This window comes from Sus scrofa, chromosome 14 (genome assembly GCF_054392235.1).
Source record: "Sus scrofa isolate SSC_HxYL_T2T_F1_AM1 chromosome 14, Sscrofa_HxYL_maternal_Yorkshire_Landrace_v2.0, whole genome shotgun sequence".
Classification (NCBI taxonomy): Eukaryota; Metazoa; Chordata; class Mammalia; order Artiodactyla; family Suidae; genus Sus; species Sus scrofa.
Window position 1 is genome coordinate 30128590 of NC_139396.1, and position 27278 is coordinate 30155867.

The 27278-nt window shown below is 41.9% G+C and overlaps 1 protein-coding gene and 1 long non-coding RNA gene across 6 annotated transcripts in view; one reads left to right on the forward strand and one right to left on the reverse strand.

The window, feature by feature from the left end:
* LOC146396455 (uncharacterized) overlaps positions 1-21559 on the reverse strand; it is a 548277-nt gene extending 526718 nt beyond the window's left edge. For 3 of the 5 annotated variants that reach the window (XR_014828385.1, XR_014828390.1, XR_014828386.1), the window contains exon 1: positions 20773-21559. This is a non-coding gene — a long non-coding RNA (uncharacterized LOC146396455). The remainder of the gene's footprint in view (positions 1-20772) is intronic. The other 2 variants (XR_014828389.1, XR_014828391.1) reach the window with 2 other exon arrangements.
* A 118-nt stretch (positions 21560-21677) lies between these two features.
* NEFM (neurofilament medium chain) lies at positions 21678-26921 on the forward strand. Its single transcript, NM_001444477.1, is given in 3 exon segments — positions 21678-22790; positions 23527-23651; positions 24835-26921. Coding segments are annotated over 3 exon segments (2805 nt in total). The 5' UTR covers positions 21678-21710; the 3' UTR covers positions 26435-26921.
* The last annotated feature ends 357 nt before the right edge of the window (positions 26922-27278 follow it).

Consider the following 27278-nt stretch of genomic DNA (forward strand, 5'->3'; position numbering starts at 1 on the left):
ATTTAGTTATATATGACTATAGAAGTAATATATTCTCATTATAGGGAATAAAAAAAATAGAGCCACAGGAAATTACATATCCACTGTTGACATGTCTTCAGTATTACCTCCCAATATTCTCTTCTGTACCTATTTCGCATAGATTAGATCAAATTTTAAACAGCTTCCTTTTTTAAATTCGCCATAATATGATAAATCTTTCACAGTGAATTTGAAAATCCCTGAAAATATAAATTTATTGCCTATCTGGCCATACCATAGAGATAACATTCTTTACTTACATATCCCTTTATGTCTGAGTATGTTTGTCCCTTTCATTTTGAAATAAATTCTAAATAATGATGCAATAAGCATCTTTATCCATGAATTTTGCACGGGCACTGCATGACATGTTAAGAAAGTCAAGTTGAACGCCACCTCACCCTTTGGGGCTTCTGACTGTAGTGTGCAATAATGCCATCTGCCCAGTAGAGGGAACTCTCCGCATATTTAAGTCTGTCTCCTTGGCACTGAGCTAAAATAGCAAACTGGCCAAGCTAGCCCAAGCCGAAAGTTTTCTTCGCTGGGCAGTGCAGTTCAGTCCCATTGCCTCCCTGTCCAAGCTGCTGGTACCCCTGTGACTGACACTGTTCTGCTAAACTAGTCAGAGCTCTTTTGATCCTAAGCAGCCATCCTGCATCTTGACGCTCTATCTACAGACGCCGAGATGTTCTGCGAAGCCCGCTAAAGCACTCAGGTGCCCTCTGCAGTATTCTCTCCACCGGACCTTTGAGCTTTCTGGAACCACAAGTTAACATCCATCTCTTCTGCTCACCATTTCATCTCCAGTGAAATAAATATTATTTTGTGACTGATTGAATCAGTCCTTTGGTAACCAGAATGACCTGACAACAATTGCCTCTTAAGTTCCTGAAGGTTTGTCCTTGAAGGTAAGGCAGTTGCGTCTTCCCGCAGGAGTCGCTCTGCTGGGCATTCTGCCCTTGACAAAGGACACCTTCTCCTCTGTAGCTTCATTTCCTCAGCTCTGAATCGTCAAGACAATTGTCAATTGTCAATTGCTTTGAGCCCAAGGGCTGAGTCAATAAACTCAGTCACTGGGGAATGTGACGTTCCTATAACCTGAGAAGTATTTTTATAATGCAGAAGCTGCACAGTTAACAAAACCATTTAAATACACATCTCTCACATGCTCTTCTCCTAACACATCCTAACAAGCAAAGATCACTCCAACACGCACAGAGAAGAGAGGCTTGTTTAGAGTATGTAAAAGTCAGTCCTTCAGGTGATTTTAGGGGCCCTGCATACGCGTGCACACGCACACACACACACACATATGCACACGCACACTGGCCCATTCCCCACACCACCCCCATCCCCAACCTACTGAGAGCCATTACTATGGACTAGCCTATCTACACTTTGGACGCACATCAAAAATCACCCAGAGAGATTTTTTTAAATTATGTTGATGCCCAGGCCAAACCTCAGATAAATTAAATCAGAATCTCTCAGAAAGAGGCTTGGGCCTCAGGGATTTTATTGTGCAGCCAAGACTGAGCCGCTGCTGCAGACACTTGGAGAAACCAGTTAAGAGTCAGCGTAGCCCCTGTCCACAGAACCTTCCAATTTACCAGGGATTCAATGAGATTAGCACACAATGACTACACCCAAAGCAGCCCAGGGGTCACCCATTGAGAAAAGCACTGCCCCAGTTTAGGAGAGAGTGGTCCTAGATTTATCACTTGATGAGTCCCTTCTCAGCTCTGAAGCTTTGTCTCTTTACTAATGAAACAGGAACACTTATACCGCAGAGATCAAAGGACTAAATAAAATAGTGAGGTGAGTTCTTTGTAAACTGTAAATAGTTACACATTTGGAAAGGATTATTATGAGGAAATACCACATATTTTAAAATAATTTTAAAGGTATTTTAAAAATTAGTTCAGTCTTGAAATTGACTCAATATTTATCCTGGCATCTATCAGAAGATTCCTATTTTTTTTGTGTGTTTCAAGCCTATTGCCCAGTTCCCAAAGTCTTCTCTCATCTCTTTCTCCCCCAGTCAGTGCGTTCCCAATTCTGTTACAACACTCACTGACATAGCACCAACTTTTCAATGTTATGATTAAAGTAAAGAAAGTAAATCCATTTGGAAAACAGAAAAACTCTAACTTTGCAATCTAATGGAGGGAGTTGCCTAGTGGTCTAGTGGTTTGGACTCTGAGCTTTCACTGCTGATGCCCAGGTTCAATCCCTGGTCTGGGAATTGCGATCCCACAAAAATCCACTGCACATGGTAGGAAAGAAAGAAAGAGAGAGAAAGGAAGAAATCTAATTGAGTCTACAGTTAAACTGGGCTGTAAAGACTTCCTACTGTTGTGCAGCAGGTTAAGGATCCAGCATTGTCCCTGTGGTGTTTTAGGTTCAATTCCCAGCCCAGTACAGTGGGTTAAATGATCTGGCACTGCCACAGCTGTGGCATAGGTCACAGCTGTGGCTTGGATTGGATCCCTGGGCCAGAAACTTCCATATGCCGTGAGTGTAGCCATTAAAAAAAAACAACAACAACAAAAAAAAAAAAACTAAGATGTAATATAGGCATATAAGTAAGATCCAATTCAAATTTAAGAAATAGTCAGCAATAAAATAAAGTCTCCACTGGAAACTCTGTCTTGTGATGGAGCATGATAATGTGAGAAAAAGGAATGTATACATGTATGTGTGACTGGGTCACCTTGCTGTGCAGTAGAAAATTGACAGAACACTATAAATCAGCTACAATGGAAAAAATAATAATCATTATAAAATATAAAAAAGAACAAAAAAAGTATATATATATAAAGTATCAACTCTAGTGAACAAACTAAAAAATTAAAATGCAAGTTGTCCTCTTTTACATTAAGACATTTAAATATATTCATGGTGTAGACGGTTTAGTTCAAGGGGATCTCCCTCCTCCCATTAGAATGGAGCCAGTAGGAGTTCCCATGTTGGCTCAGTGGTAATGAACCCCATTAGTATCCATGACAACTCAGGTTCGATCCCTGGCCTCACTCATTGGGTTAAGGATCTGGCATCGCTGTGGGTATGGTACAGGCTGGCAGCTGCAGCTCCGATTCAGCAACTATCCTGGGAACTTCCATATGCCGTGGGTGCCACCCTGAAAAGAAAAAAAAAAAAAGAATGGAGCCAGTAGAGATCAAGGCATGTCTTACGCATCTTTATATCCTTTACAACTTCTAGTACAATTTCTCTTCATACAAGCTGCACTGCACATTATAATTTCCTCCTGAATTTTTCTAAATAAAATTTAAATTGTGTCCATATCCACACCCATTTCTGTCTCCAAGGCCCAGGCATATGTTTTTGGGTTTGTTTTTGTTTTTTAACTTTCCCTGTGATTCTGTTTCCGAGAATAACTACTTGGCCATTTTCTCAGCTGAATTTAAGGTAAGTAGAATCTGCTGGAAAACTGGTGACTGAGAATTAAGAAATTTGGCATCTACTTTGAGTTCAAATATCAAGAACCAAAGCAACTTTTGGAAGGCCAGAAATTTGCTTTGCCCCATGCCTTATCACTGAATTTTCAGGATTAATCCAAATAATATATATATTAAGACTGCTTCCAGCTCTCCGTTTTCATTATTCTGTTCAATAAATCAGGCTTTTTACAAATTCAGATTTGTCTTTCCATAATGAATTTGACTCAGGAGAATGTGGAGTAGTCTTTGACTTTCTACGGCTGAGGCTCAATTTTACTCAAGCCTGCATCTTCAGCGCTTGCCAGGTGCCTGGCATAGAGCTGATCCAATAAATATTTGATGGTTGAGGGTGGAGGGTACTGTGTAGCTGGTATATCTGTTGGGAAAAAAAAATCTGAGAAATTTGGCTCTTTTCCTTTTTTTTTTTTTTTTAATGCATGGAATGGTATTAGAAGCCATGAATGTGCATAGTAGATGAATGTAATTCCAAACACTTAGTAACTTCTTTCTGGCTTTTACCTTCCACATACACACAGGGATTCCTTAGTAACATACTATAATTTGTTCTCCCTAAAAGGCGACTTAGAAGGGAAAAAAAAATGTGTGTAAAATAAAGTTCCACCTCTGAAATCAGAAGACAGCTATTTGGATGGTTATTTTCTAGGTGAGGAACCTTGAACACATTATTTCAATTTTCCATTTTCTCATGTACAAACTGAAATCAGATGACCTTGAATCTTTTTTTTTTCCCCTAGTGCCAAGAACCTAGGCATTAGAGGAATAAGTCAGATGAAGCTAATCACAGCTTTCTTGACCAACATTTTTTTGTCTAGCAGTTAGGAGTCTATGGTGATCAAAGATGTAGGTGAAAGAAGCCAGACTAAGATCAAGAAGAATTTGGGTTTGGTTTTTTTTTGGTTTTTTTTTTTTCTCTAATAAACAACAAACTGAGCAAATATAAGAGAATGTCAAGAAGTTGATTACTCAGTCTCTTTTGCATGAGGAAACTAGAATGTGGCAGGTCATATTCTGCCCTTGCTGACTTGGATGCTGTGGCGGGGGCGGTAGGGGGGAACAGTGTGCTCATCTCAAATCTGCCTCGATGCTGAGGAAGCATTTGTTAACTAACAGATATGTCGTTAGTGAGGTCCACGGAGAAATCTTGCCTATATTAAGACAGGATTAGACCATAGCGTTTGTATTAGAAAAAATAGGAAGTGAAGCATCAAGTATGACCCTCGGCGTGTAAGCAAGGGTACCTGAGAAGACGATGGTGACATTAACAAATAAAGGAGCATTTGATTTCAGATATTTGAGAGTTACTGACCAGAAGATCATCCTAGAGGGGTCTTAAGCAGTTGAAGGTCATGATCAAGTAGTGAGGGTCCACCCATGTATCCATAAAGATGTAAAAACTCTGTTACAAATTAGAATCTTTAGTTCATAGTCTTAAGCCAATAAAAGTAGGTTTTGAACTAGTAAAGTGGGTTCCAGAATGTAAGCCAATCTATGTCCTCTGTGTCCTGGTATAAAGGTACCACCAGATATAGTTTTTCCTACTTTGATTCACTTTTTCTCCTCCCTCAGTTCCTAACTCCTGGATCACTGAGAAACGGAGCAAAAGTGCATAAGCGTTTTAACAATTGTTAAGCTTATCACAGTCTGGAAATTCTCAGATGATCTCCCAGCCCAGTGACCTTTAGGCAAATGGTATAATCTTGAAACAAGAGGAGCAGCAAAAAGACTGCACTACTGGATTTCCAGAACAAAACTGAGTGTATACAACACAATGGAAGGGTCTGGCCAGATGACACTTGAGCTTATCTCCTCAGGAGGCGTGGGGTATTTCTACACCTGCCTCATTACAAAAACTGTAGAAGTGATGGAGTTCCCTGGTGGTGCAGCTGGTTAAGCATCCAGTGTTGTCACTGCTGAGGCTTGGGGACCTGCTGTGGCTCAGTTTCAGTCCCTGGCCCAGGAACTTCTGCCTGCCACAAGTACAGCCAAAAAAGCAAAACAAACAAACTGTAGAAGTGAAAAGACAAAATGACCTCATCAAGAGAGGAAAGGACATTTTCCAATAAATGAACAAGTGAAGGTAGCAGTTCAGAAACCGGGTAAAATCTCCACACACTTCTCAGCCCACCCTCATATCCACCTTTCCCCAATTACATATTCTCATATTTGATAAGATCACATGATTCAGACAGACCGACTTAGAAAGAAGCTGAGGCTCCAGCCACCTTAGAATGCACCAAGAAAACACCATCTTTATTTTATGGGTTTTTTTTTTATTGGTTGTTGGTTTTGGCAGTGCCCACAGCATGCAGAAGTTCCCCAAGCCCTTGCCACAGGTGCAACCAGAGGCACTGCAGTGACAATACCAGATCCCTAACCCACTGTGCCACCAGGGAACTCCAATACTACCTCTATTTTTTTCTGTCATAATAATGCCATAGCAGTATCCAGATTGGCGTGACCTGAGGAATCAACATGAAAAACATTTTCTTCTGAAAAGAATATGTTTTCCAATCCCATCTCGTTGATTTACTATAATGCACTTCTTGGAATGAACTTCATTTTTTTTATCTTTAAAATGAGAATAGGAGTTCCTGTTGTGCCTCAGAGGGTTAAGAACCTGACATAGTGTCCCTGAAGATGCAGGTTTGATCCCTGGCCTCGCTCAGTGGGTTAAGGATCTGGCATTGCCGAAAGCTGCAGCATAGGTTGCAGATGCAGCTCAGATCTGGTGTTGGTGTGGCTGTGGGGTAGGCTGACAGCTGTAGCTCTGATTTGACCCCTAACCTGGGAACTTCCATATGCTGCACGTGTGGCCCTAAAAATAAATAAATACACAAATGGATAAATAAAATGAGAACACTGACCTTACAGTGTCGTTTGGAGGATTAAAACGTATGTACGTGAATGTACATAATATCATTGACTTCCTTACATGATTCCCCCCAGCCACAGAACACTCCACCTGCCATTATTCCAATATCTCTCTCTACTGCTGTTTCTCCAGACACAAGCCTGGTCTTACTTGTTTCTGATTTTCCAAGGAAGACCACAGGGTCTGGCACATGGTAAGTGAAAATGGAATAACAGTTGCTTTGAACTGCAGGAGGGCTCCCTACGTTGTCAGTTTTACACTCTGAAGCAAGCCTTCATTTATCATCAGAAACTTGTCTGGCAGTATTCAGAGCTATGCTGGACACATGTCAAGCTCTCACCCTGAAGCCTACGAGGAAAGCCCACAGCTCCCAGCCCAACGTTTTAATCATTGTAGAACCCCAAAGAAGGATAAATGACTAGTTGAATGAAGGAATGAACTCAACTCTGAGGCAGTTGATGAGGATGAAATTGGTGAAAAAAAATATTTAAGAAGTGACTTGACCAAAAGTGTGACTCAAGTTACCAGTAATGGATTGATAATAGGATTCTTCTTTATTTTTGTGAGCTAATCATTATGCAGCAAAGACTCTAGGGCACTGGAAGAAATGAGAAAATTGTTAATTGTGAGAACTATAGGTTATCCCAGAATATGGTAAGTAATTACCAAAAGTCGAACCAAAGGAAAAGTACACTAAAGAAAATATTTATCTTAGAGGAGAATCATTAATATAAACTGAGAGGGAAATAATGGGATAAATAACAAATAGCTCACAATATTTCTGGACCTTTCATTAGATTCTGAATAGAAAGCTATCAGTATTTCTGGGCATGACTTCTCTACATTGTGATTTTTAGTGAGGTATTTATTGTGACCCCAAGAGATATTCCTGCATTTTTAGTAGCCGTTTAGCCACCCACTTAAGAAAATACTTCATTTCAACTCAATGTGGATTCTCCTCTTGGTAGGGTTTTTAAAAGCAAGCTAATTTCCATCTACTTAAAATCATTTTGTTGCAGTTATGCCTAGATTCAATTAATCTCTCAAAGAACTTTTCAAGTTCAAACTCTACCATTTTGTTCCATCAATGGGATGGATCACTATAAATCAGGAGCTAAAGAAAGCAGGGTCTAAGCATGGATTCTAATTCCTTAATCACTACCACTTTAAAATACTGTTTAATCATTCCTTGCCTCACTCTCCCAAAGCAGAGTTAAACTACTTTCACAAATAGAGCTCACAAAACCATTGTTGCTGACAAGGAATCTGAGTGCTTCCAAATCACTTTGGGAATATAAAATGTGATCTAAATGCCTAATTTTTAAAAATGACATGTGACACAGTTGCTATTTTTACTACCTGTCTAACGGGAACCCACGCACACTTTTCTAAAATAACTGAGTTAGAAGCCAAGAAGGAACTCAAGCCAAGATATTGAAAGCTGCACTTTGATTTCAGAGGCAACGCATTTTCGGACCCATTACAATTGTTCTTGCCATCTAAGAATGGAGCAGATTCCTTGAAAAACAAAACGAAAAGCACTAGTTTGGAAGGCCTCCCTTCTTAGACCTCTTCTGGAGACAGAAGTTCCAGCTCCAGACAACTACCTCCAACAAGCCTCATCACCAAAGGACTTTTCCTCCCTTTGCTCCTCCTCTATGCAAATTCACTTAAAATAGATATACTGCGTGACTTTAATTGATGCTCAGCAGCAGGCAAAACCCAAAAGGGCAGTCGATGAAATTAATGAGCCCCTGTAGTGCCCAGCATGTTGTATAGACATTGCCTCAAGGTAAGGATTCTCCTGTGGGATCCAAAAGGTCAAAATCAACTGTTTCCTACATATTGATTAGAAGGATCAATGGGGGGGAGATAATATCATTTTTCCCCCTCACTTTCCAGTTTGCCCTCTGGACACTAAACATCAATTGGCCATTGACTCAATATAAAATGCCGAAACGCATAACCATCCCTGTCACTGTTCCCAGTTAAAATTTACTTTATAAAAGTGATATGGCTATATAACACCCTCATAAATACAAGAGATAAGCAGACGTGTAGAGAGAAGCCAAGAGTTCCTTTGCTGCCAGTTATCATTAACGCAAGCCAGGCACCTGAAATGGCCATGATTCCTCCTTTTGCCATCTTGGTGTTTTTTTGGTGTGTTTTGTTGTTGTTGTTGTTTGTTTTTGTTTTTGTTTTTATCTTTTTTGCCTTTTCTAGGGCTGCTCCTGAGGCACATGGCGGTTCCCAGGCTAGGGGTCTAACTGGAGCTTTTGCCCCCAGCCTACGCTGGAGCCACAGCAACAGGAGATCTGAGCCGCATCTGCAATCTACACCCCAGCTCATTGCAAGGCTGGATCCTTAACCCACTGAGCAAGGCCAGGGATTGAACCCGAAACCTCATGGTTCCTAGTCAGTTTCGTTAACCGCTGAGCCACAAGGGGAACTCCCAGGCCTTTGACTTTAAAAGCTGAAAATTCTCATGCAGGAACAAGATTTTCCCACTCCTGTGATATAAAACAATAGGAGGCAGGATAATCAGTAAATCCTGCAATACCAACTGTAGTTCTGGAGGAACTTAAAGAAGAGAGGAGAGGAGGTAGCAAAGTCTTAGGAGGAGGTAGAAATGGAGTGGGAGAATTATATGCATGCTGCCCTCTGGCCCATCTAATTCATTAAAATCACTCTGGGAACCATGGTGTGGTAGAGAGCACCTTGCTTTGGCATCAGATAGATGCAATTCCAACCCCAGCTCTGCCATTCTGAGCCCTTTGAATGTGGTTAAATTGTGAAACATCTATGAGGCTCTATTTCTTTATGTGGAATAATGTTATCTACCTTGCAGGGCTACTGAGATAGCAAAACAAAGCCTACGCAGAACTAGCCCATAGAGGAAGTTCAAATAGCACTAGTTTACTTTTACCTCCAGAGCACATTAACAGTCGTATCTATAGCAGAGAGGGTTATTTATCCAAACAGCCAAATCTCTCCTTCTTCTATAGTAATAGAATTGCAGCCAAGCCTATGGATACCTAGCCAGACTGCCCTTGCCAACAACCCTGACAGCTGCTTCATCTGTGTGACATTATTCCTCCTGCCAGTCTCACGTGAGCAGAAGTGATGGATGTCTCTTACAGACCTGTGCTTGAAAAAGAGCTTGTCACCTTTTCTCCTCCTATGAGTTAGAAGGTGGATTTGCTGAAACCCAGCTCTGACCATACAGAGGAGGACCTTAGCATGCAGCAAAGAAACAAGTTGCAAGGAACTTAGAACTACCACTACCCCCAAATTGACTATGTAGGGAAGAACAGGCCAGTTATCCTCTAGGAACAGTACAGAAAAGAGGAATAAACTTCTTTGTCCTTAGTCACTCTTGTCTTGGGTCTCTTGTTACATCAGCTTAGCCTTTTCACCTCATGCAAGATCTCATTTATCCTTTGCAAAAAGTAGTCTCTTTTTAAGTAGAGCAGATATTATCCCCATTTGACAGATGAACAAACTAAAGCCGAGCGAAATCCAAGGCCATCTGACATGTCAATGCAATCCTGTCACTGATTCCCAAGCTTTAGTCTCTGCTTGTGACAACTTTGTCACTGCTTATGCCTGAGGTTGTGAACAGACGAACCTTTTAGATTTAGGTGTTGACGAAAGTCTGACAGGGTTGAATATTACATTTCAAATATAGAATCAGGAAAATAGCTTTTAAATTAAGCAGCACATTGCAAGTGGTTTTCATAATTATTGCTATTACACATTTGTTGCCACTGTAAAATTTCAAGAAGCACTGGAAGATGTAATTGCAACACAGAGCTCTGGAATCCAGGGCAGAAATGTTTGGCATTGGGGGTAATTTACACGCATAATGTAATTAAATAGGAGGCAATTTGCATTCAGATTTGCACATTACAGTGTTTTTTTCTGATTATAAAAGTTAAAAAATAAAATAAGATCTGGCAAGCATAGGAGGTTTCTGAGTGTTCTGACAATCAGTATTTTAGACAAATGACATTGGGAAAGAGGACTTTCTAATCCTTTTCTGGAGCCTTAGCAGTTTGCCAAGAAAATAATAAGCTGTCTGTCAGATATTTTAATATGAAATATGCTCTGAAAAATGTTTTCACCCCCACATTATTTTTGCTCAAATGTATTTATAAGATTTCTCTTATTCTCACCTATTGATAGGATATGGCTACAAATAAAAAATTTGAAAGTCATAAACCTAAACACTCAGAACAGATAAGAATCCAAGTGTTATACTAGCAAAGAAATTGAAATTTAAGGGTGATTTTTTTAAATTATCAATTATAGGAAATACCTGTGTCGTATTTTTAAAGGGCATTAAACATGAGATGATGCTCTTTTCACTGCCTAAAAGGAATACCTTGGTCAGGTATTTCAGTTATGTGACTCAGTCTCCTGTTTAAAAGGGAAAAAAAGAAAGGAAAGGAGGAAGCAGGTGGGAGGGAAGGAGATAGGAAGGGAAAAGTATAGTATCATCTCACTTGGCTGATACGAATACCAAGTAAGATTTTTACAGAAATGTGCCCAGCATACAACAGGAGCTCAATAAACACTTGCTAAGTTATTAAAGCCTAAATATAGGGAAAAGGCTAATTTAATAGTAACTAGCATTGATTGAGTACAGCTTGAAGACAATCCCAGGCGAGGTTACAAATACTGTCACCTCCATATTACAGATAGAGATACTGATGAATGGGAGGAATTGATGGTTGTGTCCGAAATCATACAGCTGGGAAGTAGAGAAGGTGAGATTTAAACTCGAGGATCCAGACTCTAGGTTTTGTAGCTAACTGTCAAGCAAGGTTACGTCGTCCTGTAAAGAGGCTTTCTCTCCTGAACTGACGTCAGTAGAACTTTTGATTTGTGCTTTGCCAGATGTACCATTAGCACCCATGAGATAAAAGATCTGATCTCTATTAAAGGCAGAATGTACAGTCACAAAGTTATATGTTCTTTTCATTTAATAAGTCAACATGCAGCTCCTAAAACCGGTAAAAAGAGAAGGAATGGAAATCAGAAAGAAAAAAAATGGAAGTTATCTTCACTGTATGATCCATTATCAAGCAACTCTGTATTGTCTGTATGCAAGAAATTTAGGGTTGGGGGAGATGGGGGGTGTATCCTGTTAAATATATTTACATACTCAGGCAACTGGGGAAATAAATGTTTTTCTATTATCTGGACATGGAACTATTTGCCTGAGATCAAGTGCCCAACAACATTCTGATGGAATAGGTTTATAACCATCTTGGTTCTTTTTCCTGTCAAACCTGGTGAACTAAAGCACATCAGTTTGTTTCTCTTTTACCCAGGGAAAATTCTTGTCTCTCTGACAAGTCTTTAAACCCTTCGTGGAAGGATTATGTGACATACTTGTCTTACACCTTTCCTAGTACATGGGGAATGCTTACCCCATGCCCAGCCCTGTGCCAGCCACTACAGAGGTGGGGTTAGTCATCATCATCATACTAGTAAGATTACCCATCACTTACTGAGCACCGCCAAAGGCAGGATGCGTTTCACGTATGCTTTCATTTAATCCTGAAAGCCACAGGCTGAAGGAGGTCCCATTATGATTGCTGGTTTACAAATAAAGAAAATGAGACAGGATGGGCTCTTTGTAGAGTAAGAGAATCGAAGTTCCCCTTCTGGATGAGAAAATTCAAATGCCTGGAAGACGCTTCCCTGGGTTGCCTAACAGACATCCCAGGTTCAGCAGGTATAGGAGGAAGGTCAGGGTATGAGGAGGGGAAGCTGTGAGAGGGAACAGACCTCAGAGAGGAGAGATCTGTGCCATTGCTGGCTCTGAAAATAGAGGAAGGCCCCAGGCACCAAGAATCATCGAATCCTCTAGAAGCTAGAAAAATTGAGGAAATAGGTTCTCCCCTAGAGCTTCCAGAAGGAACACTGTCCAGTCAACCCTTTGATTTGAGTCCACTGAGACTGATTGTAGACTTTTGACCTCCAGAACTGTGAGATAATAAATTTCTGTTCTTTTCAGTCACCAAGTTTGTGGCAATTTTTTACAGAAGCCATCAGAGGTGTACACAAGGGATTAATCACTATGGACATTTCTCCAAATCCTGTCCTTTCTGTCACAGCCCCTGCCTCTCCTCACCCCCCTTTCTGAATTTACACCTTCCTCCACTCCCATTTGGATTACTGCAGTAGCCTCCAAATTTATTTCCCTGCTTCCAATCCTTTGCACCACTACCCCCAAAGTATTCTGCTCTCCTTTGGCAATGTGATTTTTGTTAAATTTTTCTTAAATGCTTCATGAATTTTAATTAGCTTTAAGGTAAATGAAAAGGTCTTATCATAACATAGGAAGCCTTCCATATTCTCTTTTCTGCTTCTGCCTTCAGCCTGGGTTACATGTCCCTTATCTTGTCAACCTTGCCTATATGTCCTGTTTCTATCCTGGGTTACATGTTCCCCCCTCTCTAGCCTGGACGGTGTCTGCCTTTCTCCAACCTGTACTCCATGACCCCATCTCTTTCCTGGGCTACATACTCCCCTCTCCAGGCAAAGCTGCATGCTCCCCCTTATTCTAGTCTACTAGAGTTTTTGCACAACCTGGTGCCTGCTCTCACCTAAATGCCTTTGGATGCTTTTCTCCCCTTCTCTCTCTCTCTCTCTTTTTTTCTTTTTAGGGCCACAACTGCAGCATATGGAAGTTCCCAGGCTGAGGTCAAATCAGAGTTGCAGGGGCTGGCCTATGCCACAGGGATGCCAGATCTGAGCCTCATCCTTGGTTCATGGCAATGCTGGATCCTTAATCCACTGAGTGAGGTCAGGAATCAAACCCGCATCCTCATGGATACTAGTCAGGTTCATTTCCACTGATCCACAATGGGAACTCCACTTTTCTCCCCTTCTCCATCTAAGCACTTCCTACTTTATCTCAAAACTCAGCTCAGATGTCCTCTCCTCCAGAAAGCATTCCCTGAGGCTCCTCCCCCTTATCACCGATTGGTTTAGATGCTCACCCTCCATGTTCCCATGATGCACTCTGTTTGTCTTGAGTGTAGCTAAAGAGAGTGACCCCAGGGTTCCCCCGTGGTAACCATGTGTTTACTTGCCTGAATCCTCCGTTAGAATGTATTCATCCAAGCTAGAATTGTGTCTCTTGTATCATTCTCCAGTGTCCAGCACAGTGCCTGGTATTGAAGAAATTAGTGTTTGCGAAAAGAAAATTTTAGGGGAAAAGGTGGAACTTCGTTTGTTCACTATGCCATAAGCAATGATTGGGCACCTACTATCAGTAACATGTCGTGGGACATACAAATATGTATAAAACTTGATAACTGCTACTTGGAATTTTGAGTCAGAGAGTTGAGACATTATTTAAATGTCCAGCAGGTGGTAGTACCTTACCAGACCACAGACACTGAGCTTCAGGGACAGAGAAGAATTCTTCTATGGAAAAGATTCGGAAAAGTGGAGGTTTCCTAGAACCAAGTCATTGGATTGCAAATGAGACCAGAAACCCAGAAGCAGAGGCTTTCATTGATATGGGATCTTCGACAAACACCTAAAGGCTTGGTCATGACATGAAGGTGCCCCTTGCTCAAGAAGACACATTTGTCACTCTTGGGAGTTTCCAAGAAGGCAATAAATGTCCAAGGTATACTGACATGTAGACTAACAGGAAGCAAAAGAAAACGGAGCAAATTGTATTGAGTAACAGTGGTTAAGGAAGAATTTCATCACTAGGCCTTCAGTTCCTAATAATTTTGTGTAATCCAAGGCTATAGGCTGCTTGCTATCATGACTAATACAGGATACATGTTGTTTCTTCTTCCTTTTTTTTTTTTCTTTTTCTTTTTCTTTTTTTTTTTTTTTTTGGCCACACCCACAGCATATGAAATTTCCTGGGCCAGGGATCAAACCTGCACCACAGCAATGACCCAAGCCGCCACAGTGACAAGGCTGGATCCCTAACTCCCCACCACGGTGCACCACCAGAGAACTCCCATGTTATTTCTTTTCAAGGTCAACTTTCATTCAGGAAAAATGGGAAACAGTTCTTTTCCTTGACCCTATCTGATAAAGCAGACGCCAAAGCAGATTTATACAAATGAAAATAAGGATGAGTCAGAGCACTTTATCCCATAAATAACAAAAATGGATTAAGGCTGACTTGTCTCCAGGCAACCTATATAAATACAGTCACATAACCCTGATTTTAGTATATAAAATAGACGATCAAGAGATTCACTTAAAATTATTCATGGCTGTCTCTTCACTGTTTTAATAGATTTAAAAAGCTGCTTCCTTGCCAGACTTCCCATTGTAAGCCTTTCTCGATGAAAATTTCAGGGCCAAGCTATTTCTTCTGCTGAGGTTCAGATGTTTATTATTACATCTTTCAAAGTAGATTTAAAGAGTTTGACATCTACGAAAAATAGTGAATACATAATGATTAAAATGTTTTTTGATTTAAATGTATGTAAATATATAGGTATATTAGCAAACAAGTAATTATCATTACTTATGATAAAAGTAATGCACAGTGCAAATTAAAATCTCCAAAAACTAAACTCAAAGAGCATGTAGATGTCAACGACAGATAAATGATTAAGGATAGGACCCACTGCTCAAGGACTGGAATTAATGAGTTAGATGTCCTTCAAATTACATAGAAAATTAATTTTAGGATAAAAAAGAACAAGACAAGTAATTCAAAGTTTTCATGTTTAATATTTTTAATAAAGTTACAAACCAAGAAACGATGTTACCTGAAAAAAAATTTTTTATGTTTCATATTTATATAAATAGGGGATATGGCAGCAAAAGAACACATAGTGTGTGTCCTGGATTTTTTGGGGGGAGAGGGGCATCTGCACTCAGAGACATGGGGAAGTCCCTGGGTCAGGAATGGAAACTGCACCACGGCAGCGACTCCAGCAGCCTCAGTGACAACACCAGATCCTTAACCCACCATATCACAAGGTAAATCCTGTTCTGGATTGTTTTAACACCATCAAACAGTTAAATTATTAACTTTCAAATGACATTTTTGAGATGGACTGCATGGCCTTCGAGGTAGTATTACACGGAGGTGAGTCATGTTCTCTCCAGTCGGATATTCGTAGATTCTCACCTCTTCCCCGCCAAGCTGTGTGTGGTACTTAGCCTCTCTGTGCCTGCATGCTCAACTGCCTTTTCTAAGAAATGGGGATAATAACAGTATCACCTCCAAGGGTTGGTATGATAATTAAATGACATAATCCAGTAAAATCTTGGCACAGTGCTGGGTACCTGGGAAGCACTTCATAAACACCAGTTCTTGTTACTGATATTACTTATGTCTGCCTATCTTTGTTTTTTTGTTTGTTTGTTTATTTTTCATGCTGATGGGGACTGAATTGTTTTTTTCTTCTTAGTACCACACCAGAGTCACACGCAAGTTCCCAGGCTAGGGGTTGAATCTGAGCTGCAGCTGCCGGCCTACACCACTGCCACAGCAACATGGGATCCGGGCCCTCTCTACAACCTACATGGCAGCTCACGGCAATGCCAGATCCTTAACCCACTAAGTGAGGCCAGGGGTTGAACCTGCATCCTCATGGATACCAGTCAGGTTCTTAACCTGCTGAGCCACATGGAGAACTCCTGATAGAGATGGGACCTGATGCCCTATTAGAGGAATTTTTTTTTAATGTTAGCACTACTCTCAAAAGAGCTGAGCTCTGGTTTTGTCTCCATTGCTTACCAGTTATGTGGCCTTGGACACATCTCAATGAATTTTATCAGCTGTAAAATGTGAATAATACTCTGTGCTCTACCCTGTCTACCCCTAGTACTCAGGCCAGATGAGATCACATAGTTTTGTTTGGCTTCTTTGATATGAAGTGTCATTCACATATAAAATCTGATGAGGGTAATGATGATAATGGCTTTGGGATGCAGGGTACCGTTAAGTGTAAAGGAATACAGTATTCAGGCCTGAGAAGGCCAGACTATAGGTCACCGTTCTGACTGTCACATCACTGCCTTCAACTTCAGGATGACACTCCTCTCAATAAACAAGGAGAGAGAGAGGCAGACACAAAGAGAGAGAAAGAGAAATTAATACTCAGACCCAATTAGAATCTCCTGATCTATTATCATTACCATTATATTAATTGTTGGTATTATGCTATCGTTATTGATCTAAAGGGCCCTTAAAAATCTTTTTTCTTTAAAGAGGAAAATGAAAGTCAATATTTGGCTAGAACCCAAGTCTCATGGCAGACAAAATCACATTCCTTTCTCTAAAAGAGCAAATTACATATTCAGATATATTTATTTTACAAAGCAGGGTATAGAATTACACAAACAGAAAGATCCTATCTGTATTTAAATACAGAGGAAAAGCTAGAAGAAAATACTTCAACTAGTGCTTCTCTGAATTTTTGAAATTTCTACAAGTATATGTTAAGGTTAACAAAAAGATGAGTAAAAAGATTCTAAAATATGGTCTGTTCTCAGCAGTCTTTGTGAAAAGATGTAGCAGTGACAGCGAGCCCATTTTCCGAAGATAATGAAAGAATTTTGAGAATTGCTGAGATTTGTGGGGAAAGAACCCAGTCCTGGGACAATGAGACTTAATTGTTAGGTGGGGCTTCTTTTTGACTTTATGTCCTGGGTTTAGCTCTTCTCAGAAATTTGTTCCAAAGATAATATATCATTGATCTGCTCTAGTTTAATGAAGCTCATTTTAATTAAGAGTTTCTAATAAAAGAATTATGTCTCTTGCTAAATCGAGCCTTGGTAAGCTAGGGATAAAATATGCCATAAATATTACATGGCTGCATTGGTGCAAAGTTATGAGCAATGCAGTGTGCTAAAAATTCAAGTGTATATTATCAAGATCTGCCGCTTTATAAGTAAAGCCAACATGTCCAATTAAAAACATGCTGAAAATTAATACAACAGTGCTGTATTATTTTTAGACTCACTTTTAGCAAGGCTATCTTAAGTACTTTTTTAAAATTCCAAGTCTTTCTCCTCTGGCTTTCACAGAACTGATTCCCGGTGCAGGCATTACACAGCAAAAAAAAAAAAAAAAAAAAAAAAATCAGCAAGCTATGTTAAAGCCAAAAGCTGTCTTTCCACCATACAACATATTTTCAGATATAAAATTTCACAAATGATTAAGCTTATATTTAGAACAATAGAAAGATACAAAATATTTTTAATTTTATAAATACTTCAATTAACTTTTCATAAAAAAACAGTCACTCAGAAATATAAGGCAAAATTCAATGAATAAAAATATCTGGCAAGGGAAACAAACACCATTTTGGTGCCTAATATTAGAAAAAGGACATTGTGATTCAGACGGACTTGTTTTAATTAAAGACTATGGGGATCTACACATCCCAATTCCCTGGCAAGCCTTTCTCTCTTGAGGATATTTTTATTTTGCTTTCAACAACTCAAGTCAAAAAAAAAAAGTCAAAGTGGCTTTTAAAGTTTGACATCCCAAGGCTCGAGGAGAAAGTATTTGCTTTTGTTTTCCTTAGGTTCTCATTCCAGGGGAATGAGTCCCAAGCTTCCTGCATCAACAGCCCTCTAAACAATCAGCGAAGGACAATTTATTTTTTAAAAAATTATTTGTCATGAATTCTAGAATTAGATCCCAAGCGAAAGGATTAGGTTCAAGACATCACAGCAAATTGGGACAAAGTACAGATGATCTATGCTGGGATGGAGTCAGCCTACCAATTTGACTGTGAGGTCTTCCATCCAAAGCATCCTGCTTGCTGTTCAGTTTTCACATCCTCCTTGCATTTTTGTGTATCAAAAGAGTATTGTTTTTAAGGTAAGGAAATATGGAAAGGAGGAAGAAAATGCCAACTTCTTATTTTTCTAACCTTACTTTTGATCCAAAGAAGAAACTCCTTATGCAAAGAACATTTTCCCCATTAGCATTATGTACAACCTCGTAATAACTATCTCTTAACTACAAAGTTAACATTTGCACTTTACCTACTGAAAGAACACATAGCATGCTCTGTATTTCCCTACAGAAATAAATTGATTCAAAACACACTGTAGCTTGTGGTGCCACAACCCAGAGATAATTTCATTAAGAATATCTTACATCTAAATCATATGTAACTTCCTTATTTAGAATAAATTATAAAAATATCATAGTCATACTCAACAGATAAATTCATATGTCTTCATGCTTATACCCTCTCGTTAATATTTTCAGAAGATTCCAGAGCCTTAGTGTCATTAAGGTAAAAAGTGCAAAATCATACATATCTTTCTATGTAAAATATTATGGTAGTAAATGTTCTTCAAAAATATGAGACAAAGAGGGAAGAAAGGAAGTTACACATTTTTTAAAAAAAGTTTATATACTAAATTCATTGGCTTGTATAACCTTCAAGTCACCTTCAGAAAGAGTGATTAAAGTGAAAAGTCTAATATAAAATAAAACGTTTTTGCTAAATGTGGAACTGGATCAATCATTTTTAAAGTCATGGGAACTTTTTTCCTTTTTTCCTTAAGGTGACTGTTATCATTCTCTGTATTATCCTGTTGTGGCCCAACTGAACAATACTTTATGTGACATTGAAGTTACAAATTTAAGATGTAGACACTAAGTGGATTTAATCGTAGTAGTTGGCCATTATTTCATTGGCAAGAAACACTCTCTTTCTTCTGTAACCAGTTAAAAGCTGAAATGTTTCTGAGCTACCTTAGATACCAGGCAAAATAGGCTAATTGTGAAGTTAGACATGTGTTTCCTTGTAAATGTCTCTCTGCAGAGTCATCCCATTTTCAAAGCCCTGAAAAAAACTAACAGCAGCAGCCTGCCGGTTAACCATTTGCTCTCATTGCAGAAAGTGCTGTCAGCCCATGTGCAAGAGGAAATGGCTGTCTTATATTTTTTATTTTTAAAATATTTTTAATAAAAGCAGAAAGTGCTAAGAAACTAAAGCGTAATTACTGCATAATTATTACTTGGCCTTAACTGAGGGCATGTTTCAGAGTGCAACTAGGAGATTGGCATACTTTATAGAAAGGCAGATAATTGTCTGTCTTTTTTTAAAAAATTTATTCATCTGAAACCAGAAAATTCATCTGAAATATTTTTGCAATATTCATGGGTCAGTCCCTTCACTCTGTCACCTGTATCTCCCCAAAGCTTAAGACATGTACTCTTCTTGCCTGAAAGATAACCTGTCTCTTAGCAAACCAGAACATCTTTCCCCCACAGAGCCTGCAATGATGCAGTTTCATATTAATAAGCCGAAAGTAACTCCCTATGTAAACTCCTTCTATTTTTAAAATACAAGAGGGCCAAGAGATCTTATAAAAATAGAAAATGTAAAAAAAAAGAAAAACAAAAAAAAAACAAACCTCCAGAAAGCCTTTGCTGATAATTCTGATTATTTACTGATTCATATGACCTTATCATTTAATTGGGGGAAAAAAAGACTAGAGAAACCATGCTGTGAAAAATATTGAAGTCTGGGGTCTCAACTTTTCACAAGTAACGGTTTGCTCTCAGCAATAGCAAGCATTTCCCACGCAATCACTTTTGCCTGTGGCCCCAGCAAACATGGTCATTAGTTAGGCATTCTATTCTTGCAGGATTCTGAAGTTTTTTACCCTAAATTACTCCCAAAGCACAATGCAAAATAAAGGGACATTTTAACAGCAGTGCACTAGACAAGAGGAAGTCTGTGTAGATTCCTTACTTAAGCAAACATGTTTAAAGATATGGAAAGTCAATTCTAAATCAGTCATTAAAATATAAATGGAAGGGAAAAAAAATCTGGTTTTATTCAAAGTTGTGGTGAATCTGTCTGGCAACTTTTAAATTAATTTGAAATTACTTCAGGTATTTTTCAATCGCCCCAGTCATACACAGGGATTACTGAACAGAAAGATAAGGCAATTGTTTTTGTTCAAACTTATCATAAACTATATTTCCCTGGATTTTTCATTTTAGCAGATTTCAAATTCCCCTTTCCAAGGAATATTTGACCTTCAGATTTCAGGTCCGGTCTATCTTGATTTCCTTCATCCATCATATGTTAGAAAACTCAAACTGGGCTACATGTATATTATCTCTGTTACCTGACTTTAATGAATTTTGTTTTCAAAATCTGCAATCTGTTCAATGTGCCAACCCTGCATTGCAGAGAAATCTTAAAGTGCAATTCCAGTTTGGCTCCTTCAGAGTCACTACAAACTGGCTTTAATTGTATTTACTCAGGTAGAAGGGAGAAAAGAGACCCCCACCAACCTAACCAGACAGGCAATGCTGGGCGACAAGCCCCCAGGGCGGCTGAATCTTTCAGTTTGCCGGCCTGGGCGCTGTCCTTGGTGCTGCCGGCGCCATAGCGAGCACCAGCGCCTTACCTTCTGCCCCTGCCGAAGTGCGGACGTTCCCCCAAACGTTAAGCTGAAGGCTGCGCCATATCCCACTTTTAATACAAATAAATACCCTGGCCCATCCTCTTTGTCCCCATCCCGAAGCCTTCAGGCTGACCGTTCCTCAAAGTCTTTTTGATTTTTTTCTTCTAGGCCCAACTCGGAGCCTGCGCTCATCTCGGGCTGCTTTAAGACACGGAGTGGGGGAAGGGGAGGGAGGCAAGGGGAGATGGGGATGGGGGAGGGGCGGAAAGAAGGGGGAGGGGGGAAGGAGAAGGGGAAAAGAAAAGGTTGGAAAGAAAAAGAACCCGGAGGAAGGGGCTCAGAGAGAAGGAAGGAGTAAGTGGGACTAAAGAAGGCTTAAAGTGGAAGGGAGAAGAGATGCCAAAAAGAGGGGGAAGTGATTAAGCACAGAAGATGGGTAAAGAAAAATTAATGGAGAAAGGGCAAAAGAAGAGAAAAGCGTGAGGATAAGAGTGCAAAGGGGGGAGGGGAGAACAAGATGGCCATGGGGTCGTTAGGAAAGATGCCCCAAGTGGGAAAGTGACTAAACAAAGAAAGGCCGTTGGGTGAATACTCGCACCAAGGGCATAAAATGCAATCCGAAGGTGAAAAGAAATAGAGGGGGAGGGGTTGAGGGGAGACAGGTGGTCTGGGACCCAAAGAAGAGCTAGGGGGAGGGGCCGGGGCCAAGGCATCAAAGTCCGGGGTCCCGGGCGGCGTGGGCCCACGTGGAGCCGGCGCTGAATCACTGCTGGGCTGTCTTCACCCCCCCATCCCCCGGCCCGGTGCCCGCAGTCCCCGCCTCCTCGGCCGCCGCCTCCACGGGGCGGGGCCCTGGCCCGGGACCAGCCGCCGCGGCTATAAATGGGCTGCGGCGAGGCCAGCAGAACGCTGTGACAGCCACACGCCCCGAGGCCTCCAAGATGAGCTACACACTGGACTCGCTGGGCAACCCGTCCGCCTACCGGCGGGTAACCGAGACCCGCTCGAGCTTCAGCCGCGTTAGCGGCTCCCCTTCCAGCGGCTTCCGCTCGCAGTCGTGGTCCCGAGGCTCGCCCAGCACAGTGTCCTCCTCCTACAAGCGCAGCGCTCTAGCCCCGCGCCTCACCTACAGCTCGGCCATGCTCAGCTCCGCCGAGAGCAGCCTCGACTTCAGCCAGTCCTCCTCCCTGCTCAACGGCGGTTCCGGGCCGGGCGGCGACTACAAGCTGTCCCGCTCCAACGAGAAGGAGCAGCTGCAGGGGCTGAACGACCGCTTCGCGGGCTACATCGAGAAGGTGCACTACCTGGAGCAGCAGAACAAGGAGATCGAGGCGGAGATCCAGGCGCTGCGGCAGAAGCAGGCCTCGCACGCCCAGCTGGGCGACGCGTATGACCAGGAGATCCGTGAGCTGCGCGCCACACTCGAGCTGGTGAACCACGAGAAGGCTCAGGTACAGCTGGACTCGGACCACCTGGAAGAAGACATCCACCGACTCAAGGAGCGCTTCGAGGAGGAGGCACGGCTGCGCGACGACACCGAGGCGGCCATCCGCGCGCTGCGCAAAGACATCGAGGAGGCGTCGCTGGTCAAGGTGGAGCTGGACAAGAAAGTGCAGTCGCTGCAGGATGAGGTGGCCTTCTTGCGGAGCAATCACGAAGAGGAGGTGGCCGACCTGCTGGCTCAGATCCAGGCGTCGCACATCACGGTGGAGCGCAAAGATTACCTGAAGACTGACATCTCGTCGGCGCTGAAAGAGATCCGCTCCCAACTCGAGTGCCACTCCGACCAAAACATGCACCAGGCCGAAGAGTGGTTTAAATGCCGCTACGCCAAGCTCACCGAGGCTGCCGAGCAGAACAAGGAGGCCATCCGCTCCGCCAAGGAAGAGATCGCCGAGTACCGGCGCCAGCTGCAGTCCAAGAGCATCGAGCTCGAGTCAGTTCGAGGCACCAAGGAGTCCCTGGAGCGACAGCTCAGCGACATCGAGGAGCGCCACAACCACGACCTTAGCAGCTACCAGGTAAGAACCGCGGCTGCGCGGCCAGCCTGCGCCAGCGCCAGCGCCGCGCGCCCCCGACACTCAGGCCCGCGCCCCGCCGCTCTCTCTGCCGCGCTCCCTAGTGGCCGCTGTCCAGTGCGCGCGCGCGCGACGCAGAGCCAAGTTAGAGGCTCAAAGCGTCCTCGCCCCTCCCCATCCCTTTCACCCCCCTCCCCAACGCACCATCCCTAGCTCTGAGAGCCCTGACCTTTTTCAAAACGCGCTTCTTTTCCTCGGGAGTTCTAGTTTTGCACGCTTGCGCATTTAAAGTAGGAGGTATACATTTGAGTAGTTGATAAAGCAGCAACTTTAGGATAGCTGTGCAGAAACTCATATATTCTCAACTTTTCCAGCCGTGATCGGAAGAACTCCCCCAATTGGCTTCAGCCCAAAGGGCTCAGATGGGAAGGGCCAGGTCAGCCGTGGGGTTTCCCCATGCATGTTTGTTTCCTGCTGAGACGTGTTCTAGATCCGCTGGTCCCAGTGCGTGATGTGCCCAGGAAATGTCTAGTTGTCTTATTGATCCTGTTTGTTGTTTGTTTGTGAATTCCTGAGGTTTTTATTTTAAGAGGGGTGGTCTGGGGGCGGTATGAGAGGTTGGCCAAGCAGGAGGGAGTTAAGGGAGGTGGGGGGGGGGGCGGAGAAGGAGGGAGTAGCAAGTGTTTTGCCAAAGAAGCGGCCATTTGGAAGGATGAGTCTGTGGCTGTGTCTGTTTCAGGACACCATCCAGCAGTTGGAAAATGAGCTTCGGGGCACAAAGTGGGAAATGGCTCGTCATTTGCGAGAATACCAGGATCTCCTCAACGTCAAGATGGCTTTGGATATCGAGATTGCTGCGTACAGGTACCATGCTCACTGTGGACTGGCAAAATACTAACCGTACTGCAGAGGCTGGGCAGAACCTGCACCACTTAAGTTAAAGCAATCAGGCTTCAGGAATCTTAAATCAGTGCCTGGTTTTCTTTCTTAATTAAAAAGTAATTTCTCTAAAGAATTGCAACTTTTTATGCAGCTTTAAAAGAGTAAACATTAGTTAAAATAAAGTGTTTTGAGGGAGGGCACTTATTAATTTCAGTGCTTAAACTTTTGCTTATTTTAGCTAAAATGGTCTCTGAATATTTGAAATAAAAACAGTTTTAGTTTTTAATATTTCATCTAGCGCTTTCAGCTTTTCAACTTTATAATGTCAAGGACAAACATCAGGACATTCCATTTCTGTTTCTCTGTGACAGCTTGCTGTTGCCATCATCTGGCTGAGAAGGAATGTAGATTGATAGAATATATGTTTTTCATTTAGATTTAGATTTATAGATCTAAATATATATCCAGAGATAGAAAGATTAGAAATCTATTAACTGTTAAATCTATTAAATCTATTCATTGATGTCACCTTACCATTGACTAAGTTCATAGTTGAAAATCCTTCACTAAACAGTTTTTTTCAAACTACCAATAAAGTCAGTAATATTACAAGAATAAATTGCACTCAACTAAGAACCATCTATATTTTCAGGAAGGCTGACAAATTTTATGATTAAAATTACAGGCCAATTTATAACTTGATACACATATTAGCACTTAGATATGATATATATATATATATAGCCTGAATTCTGATATATGCTAAATAGCTTTGTAAAACTTTTGAGTATTATATTTGCTAAAAGACATTTAGTAGATATCTGAAAATCCAAATACTCAAGAAGGTCACTTAAAAGTTTTTTCGGCCCCTACAGAGCTCTTCAGAATATTGTCTTGTACCAAATGGGCTTCGGCAGAGCTGAGATTTGATAGCTGGGTGAAGGTAGTAAACTATTGGGCATGGTTAGTTATTGCATTGAGTGATTGGCTGATTGTCCCTGAGATCTGTCTCTGTCATTGACTATGACAGTGAAATGATAGCAGGTATTACTTCTTGTGATTCTCTTTATTCAAAGGTACCTACCACATTAGCCAAAATGTAATGAAGTTCAAAAAGCCTGGTGAGATTTTAATTATGCCTTGTCTTCTTCAATTACCTCCTCAGGAAACTTCTGGAGGGTGAAGAGACCAGATTTAGCACATTTGCAGGAAGCATCACTGGGCCTCTGTATACACACCGACAGCCCTCCATCACAATATCCAGTAAGATTCAGAAAACCAAGGTGGAGGCTCCCAAGCTAAAGGTCCAACACAAATTTGTTGAGGAGATCATAGAGGAAACCAAGGTGGAGGATGAGAAATCAGAAATGGAAGAAGCCCTGACTGCCATTGCAGAGGAATTGGCAGTTTCCATGAAAGAGGAGGTCAAGGAAGAAGAGGCTGAAGAAAAGGAAGAGAAACAAGAAGCTGAAGAAGTTGTAGCTGCGAAGAAGTCTCCGGTGAAAGCTGCTGCACCTGAACTTAAAGGAGAGGAGGAAGGAGAAAAGGAGGAGGGAGAAGGCCAAGAGGAAGAAGAGGAGGAAGAAGAGGAGGGCGCTAAATCAGACCAAGCCGAAGAGGGAGGATCTGAGAAGGAAGTTTCTAGTGAAAAAGAGGAAGGTGAGCAGGAAGAGGAAGGAGAAATTGAGGCTGAAGGTGAAGGGGAGGAAGCAGAGGCTAAGGAGGAAAAGAAAGTGGAGGAGAAGCGTGAGGAAGTGGCTCCCAAGGAGGAGCTGGTGGCAGAAGCCAAGGTGGAGAAGCCAGAAAAAGCCAAGTCACCGGTGTCAAAATCACCGGTGGAAGAGGTGAAACCCAAAGCAGAAGCTGGAGTTGGGAAAGGAGAGCAGAAAGAGGAAGTCGAGAAAGTGGAGGAAGAAAAGAAAGAAGCAGCAAAGGAATCTCCCAAGGAAGAGAAGGTAGAGAAAAAGGAGGAGAAGCCAAAGGACCTGCCAGAGAAGAAGAAGGCTGAATCCCCAGTGAAGGAGGAAGCAGGAAAAGTGAGCCCAGAGAAGGCTCCATCCCCAGCAAAGGAGGAAGCAGGAAAGGTGAGCCCAGAGAAGGCTCCATCCCCAGCAAAGGAGGAAGCAGGAAAGGTGAGCCCAGAGAAGGCTCCATCCCCAGCAAAGGAGGAAGCAGGAAAGGTGAGCCCAGAGAAGGCTCCATCCCCATCAAAGGAGGAAGCAGGAAAGGTGAGCCCAGAGAAGGCTCCATCCCCATCAAAGGAGGAAGCAGGAAAGGTGAGCCCAGAGAAGGCTCCATCCCCATCAAAGGAGGAAGCAGGAAAGGTGAGCCCAGAGAAGGATGCTAAAGAGGAGAAGCCACAGCAGAAGAAGGAGAAAGTGGAAGGAGAGGGAGGGAAGGAGGAGGGAGGTTTGAAGGAATCCAGGAAGGAAGACATAGCCATCAATGGGGAGGTGGAAGGAAAGGAGGAGCAGGAAACTAAGGAGAAAGGCAGTGGGGGGGAAGAGGAGAAAGGGGTGGTTACCAATGGGCTAGACTTGAGCCCGGGTGATAGAAGTGAGGAGAAAGTGGTGGTGACCAAAAAGGTAGAAAAAATCACCAGTGAGGGGGGAGATGGTGCTACCAAATACATCACCAAATCTGTAACCGTCACTCAAAAGGTCGAAGAGCATGAAGAGACCTTTGAGGAGAAACTCGTGTCTACCAAAAAAGTAGAGAAGGTCACTTCCCATGCCATCGTAAAGGAAGTCACCCAGAGTGACTAATATTTGAGTCCATCGCAAAAGGTTAAGCCATATGACAATTTCCAAATGCATGTGATTGACAGCTTCAAAACAGAACGGGTTCTCCCATGGGGGCTCCAGACATTGTATTTTACTTTGTGCAATACGAGGGACCTGCATGCAAGCTCAGGGTGCTCCCTCCTCAGTCTTTGGGTGATTCAAATGCATGATATTGTATGTACCTGGGGAATTGGCCAATTTCCTAAGCTGTTGGAAGGGGGGCACTAGCGGGGATGTCTTGAGATGTATTATACGAAGAACCAACTGAGCCAAAAATAATAAATGAAACACAGAACTCTCTTAGCCTTAAGAAAGCTATATATGAATAATTATGTTTACCTCACTGGTGCATTTAAAAAGGACTTTTGTTCATGGGAGAACCTCGTTGACATGCACAGTTTGCAACTTTTCCGTTGATTGATGTTAAACGTCACAGCAGTATTTGCTCAATAAAGGTCATATTGGAAACATAGTCGGTTGCTTGGTGTCATCATTTCAGAGTGAATTCTCCACTACCTGACCCTTTCTTTCCCTACAGTAGATTATCTGGGGGGATTCTAAGCGACTTGCATTTTTTAATTACTGGGAAAACATAATCACCAAAAACATTTTCAGGTGTCAAGATCTTTATTTAACCCAGTCTTTACCCCCAAATTTTAAAATTTTATTGTAGAAATAAAAATAAAGGCCTCTGATAAAAAGGTATGGTTGTGGGATTAGAAGTCTTCAGTTTCCAGGTGTATGAATCCCAAGCCAGAACTCAAAGACCCTCAAGGTGAGAGGAGCAATGGAGGAATCATAATGTGTTCCTTGGAGTTTGGGACAC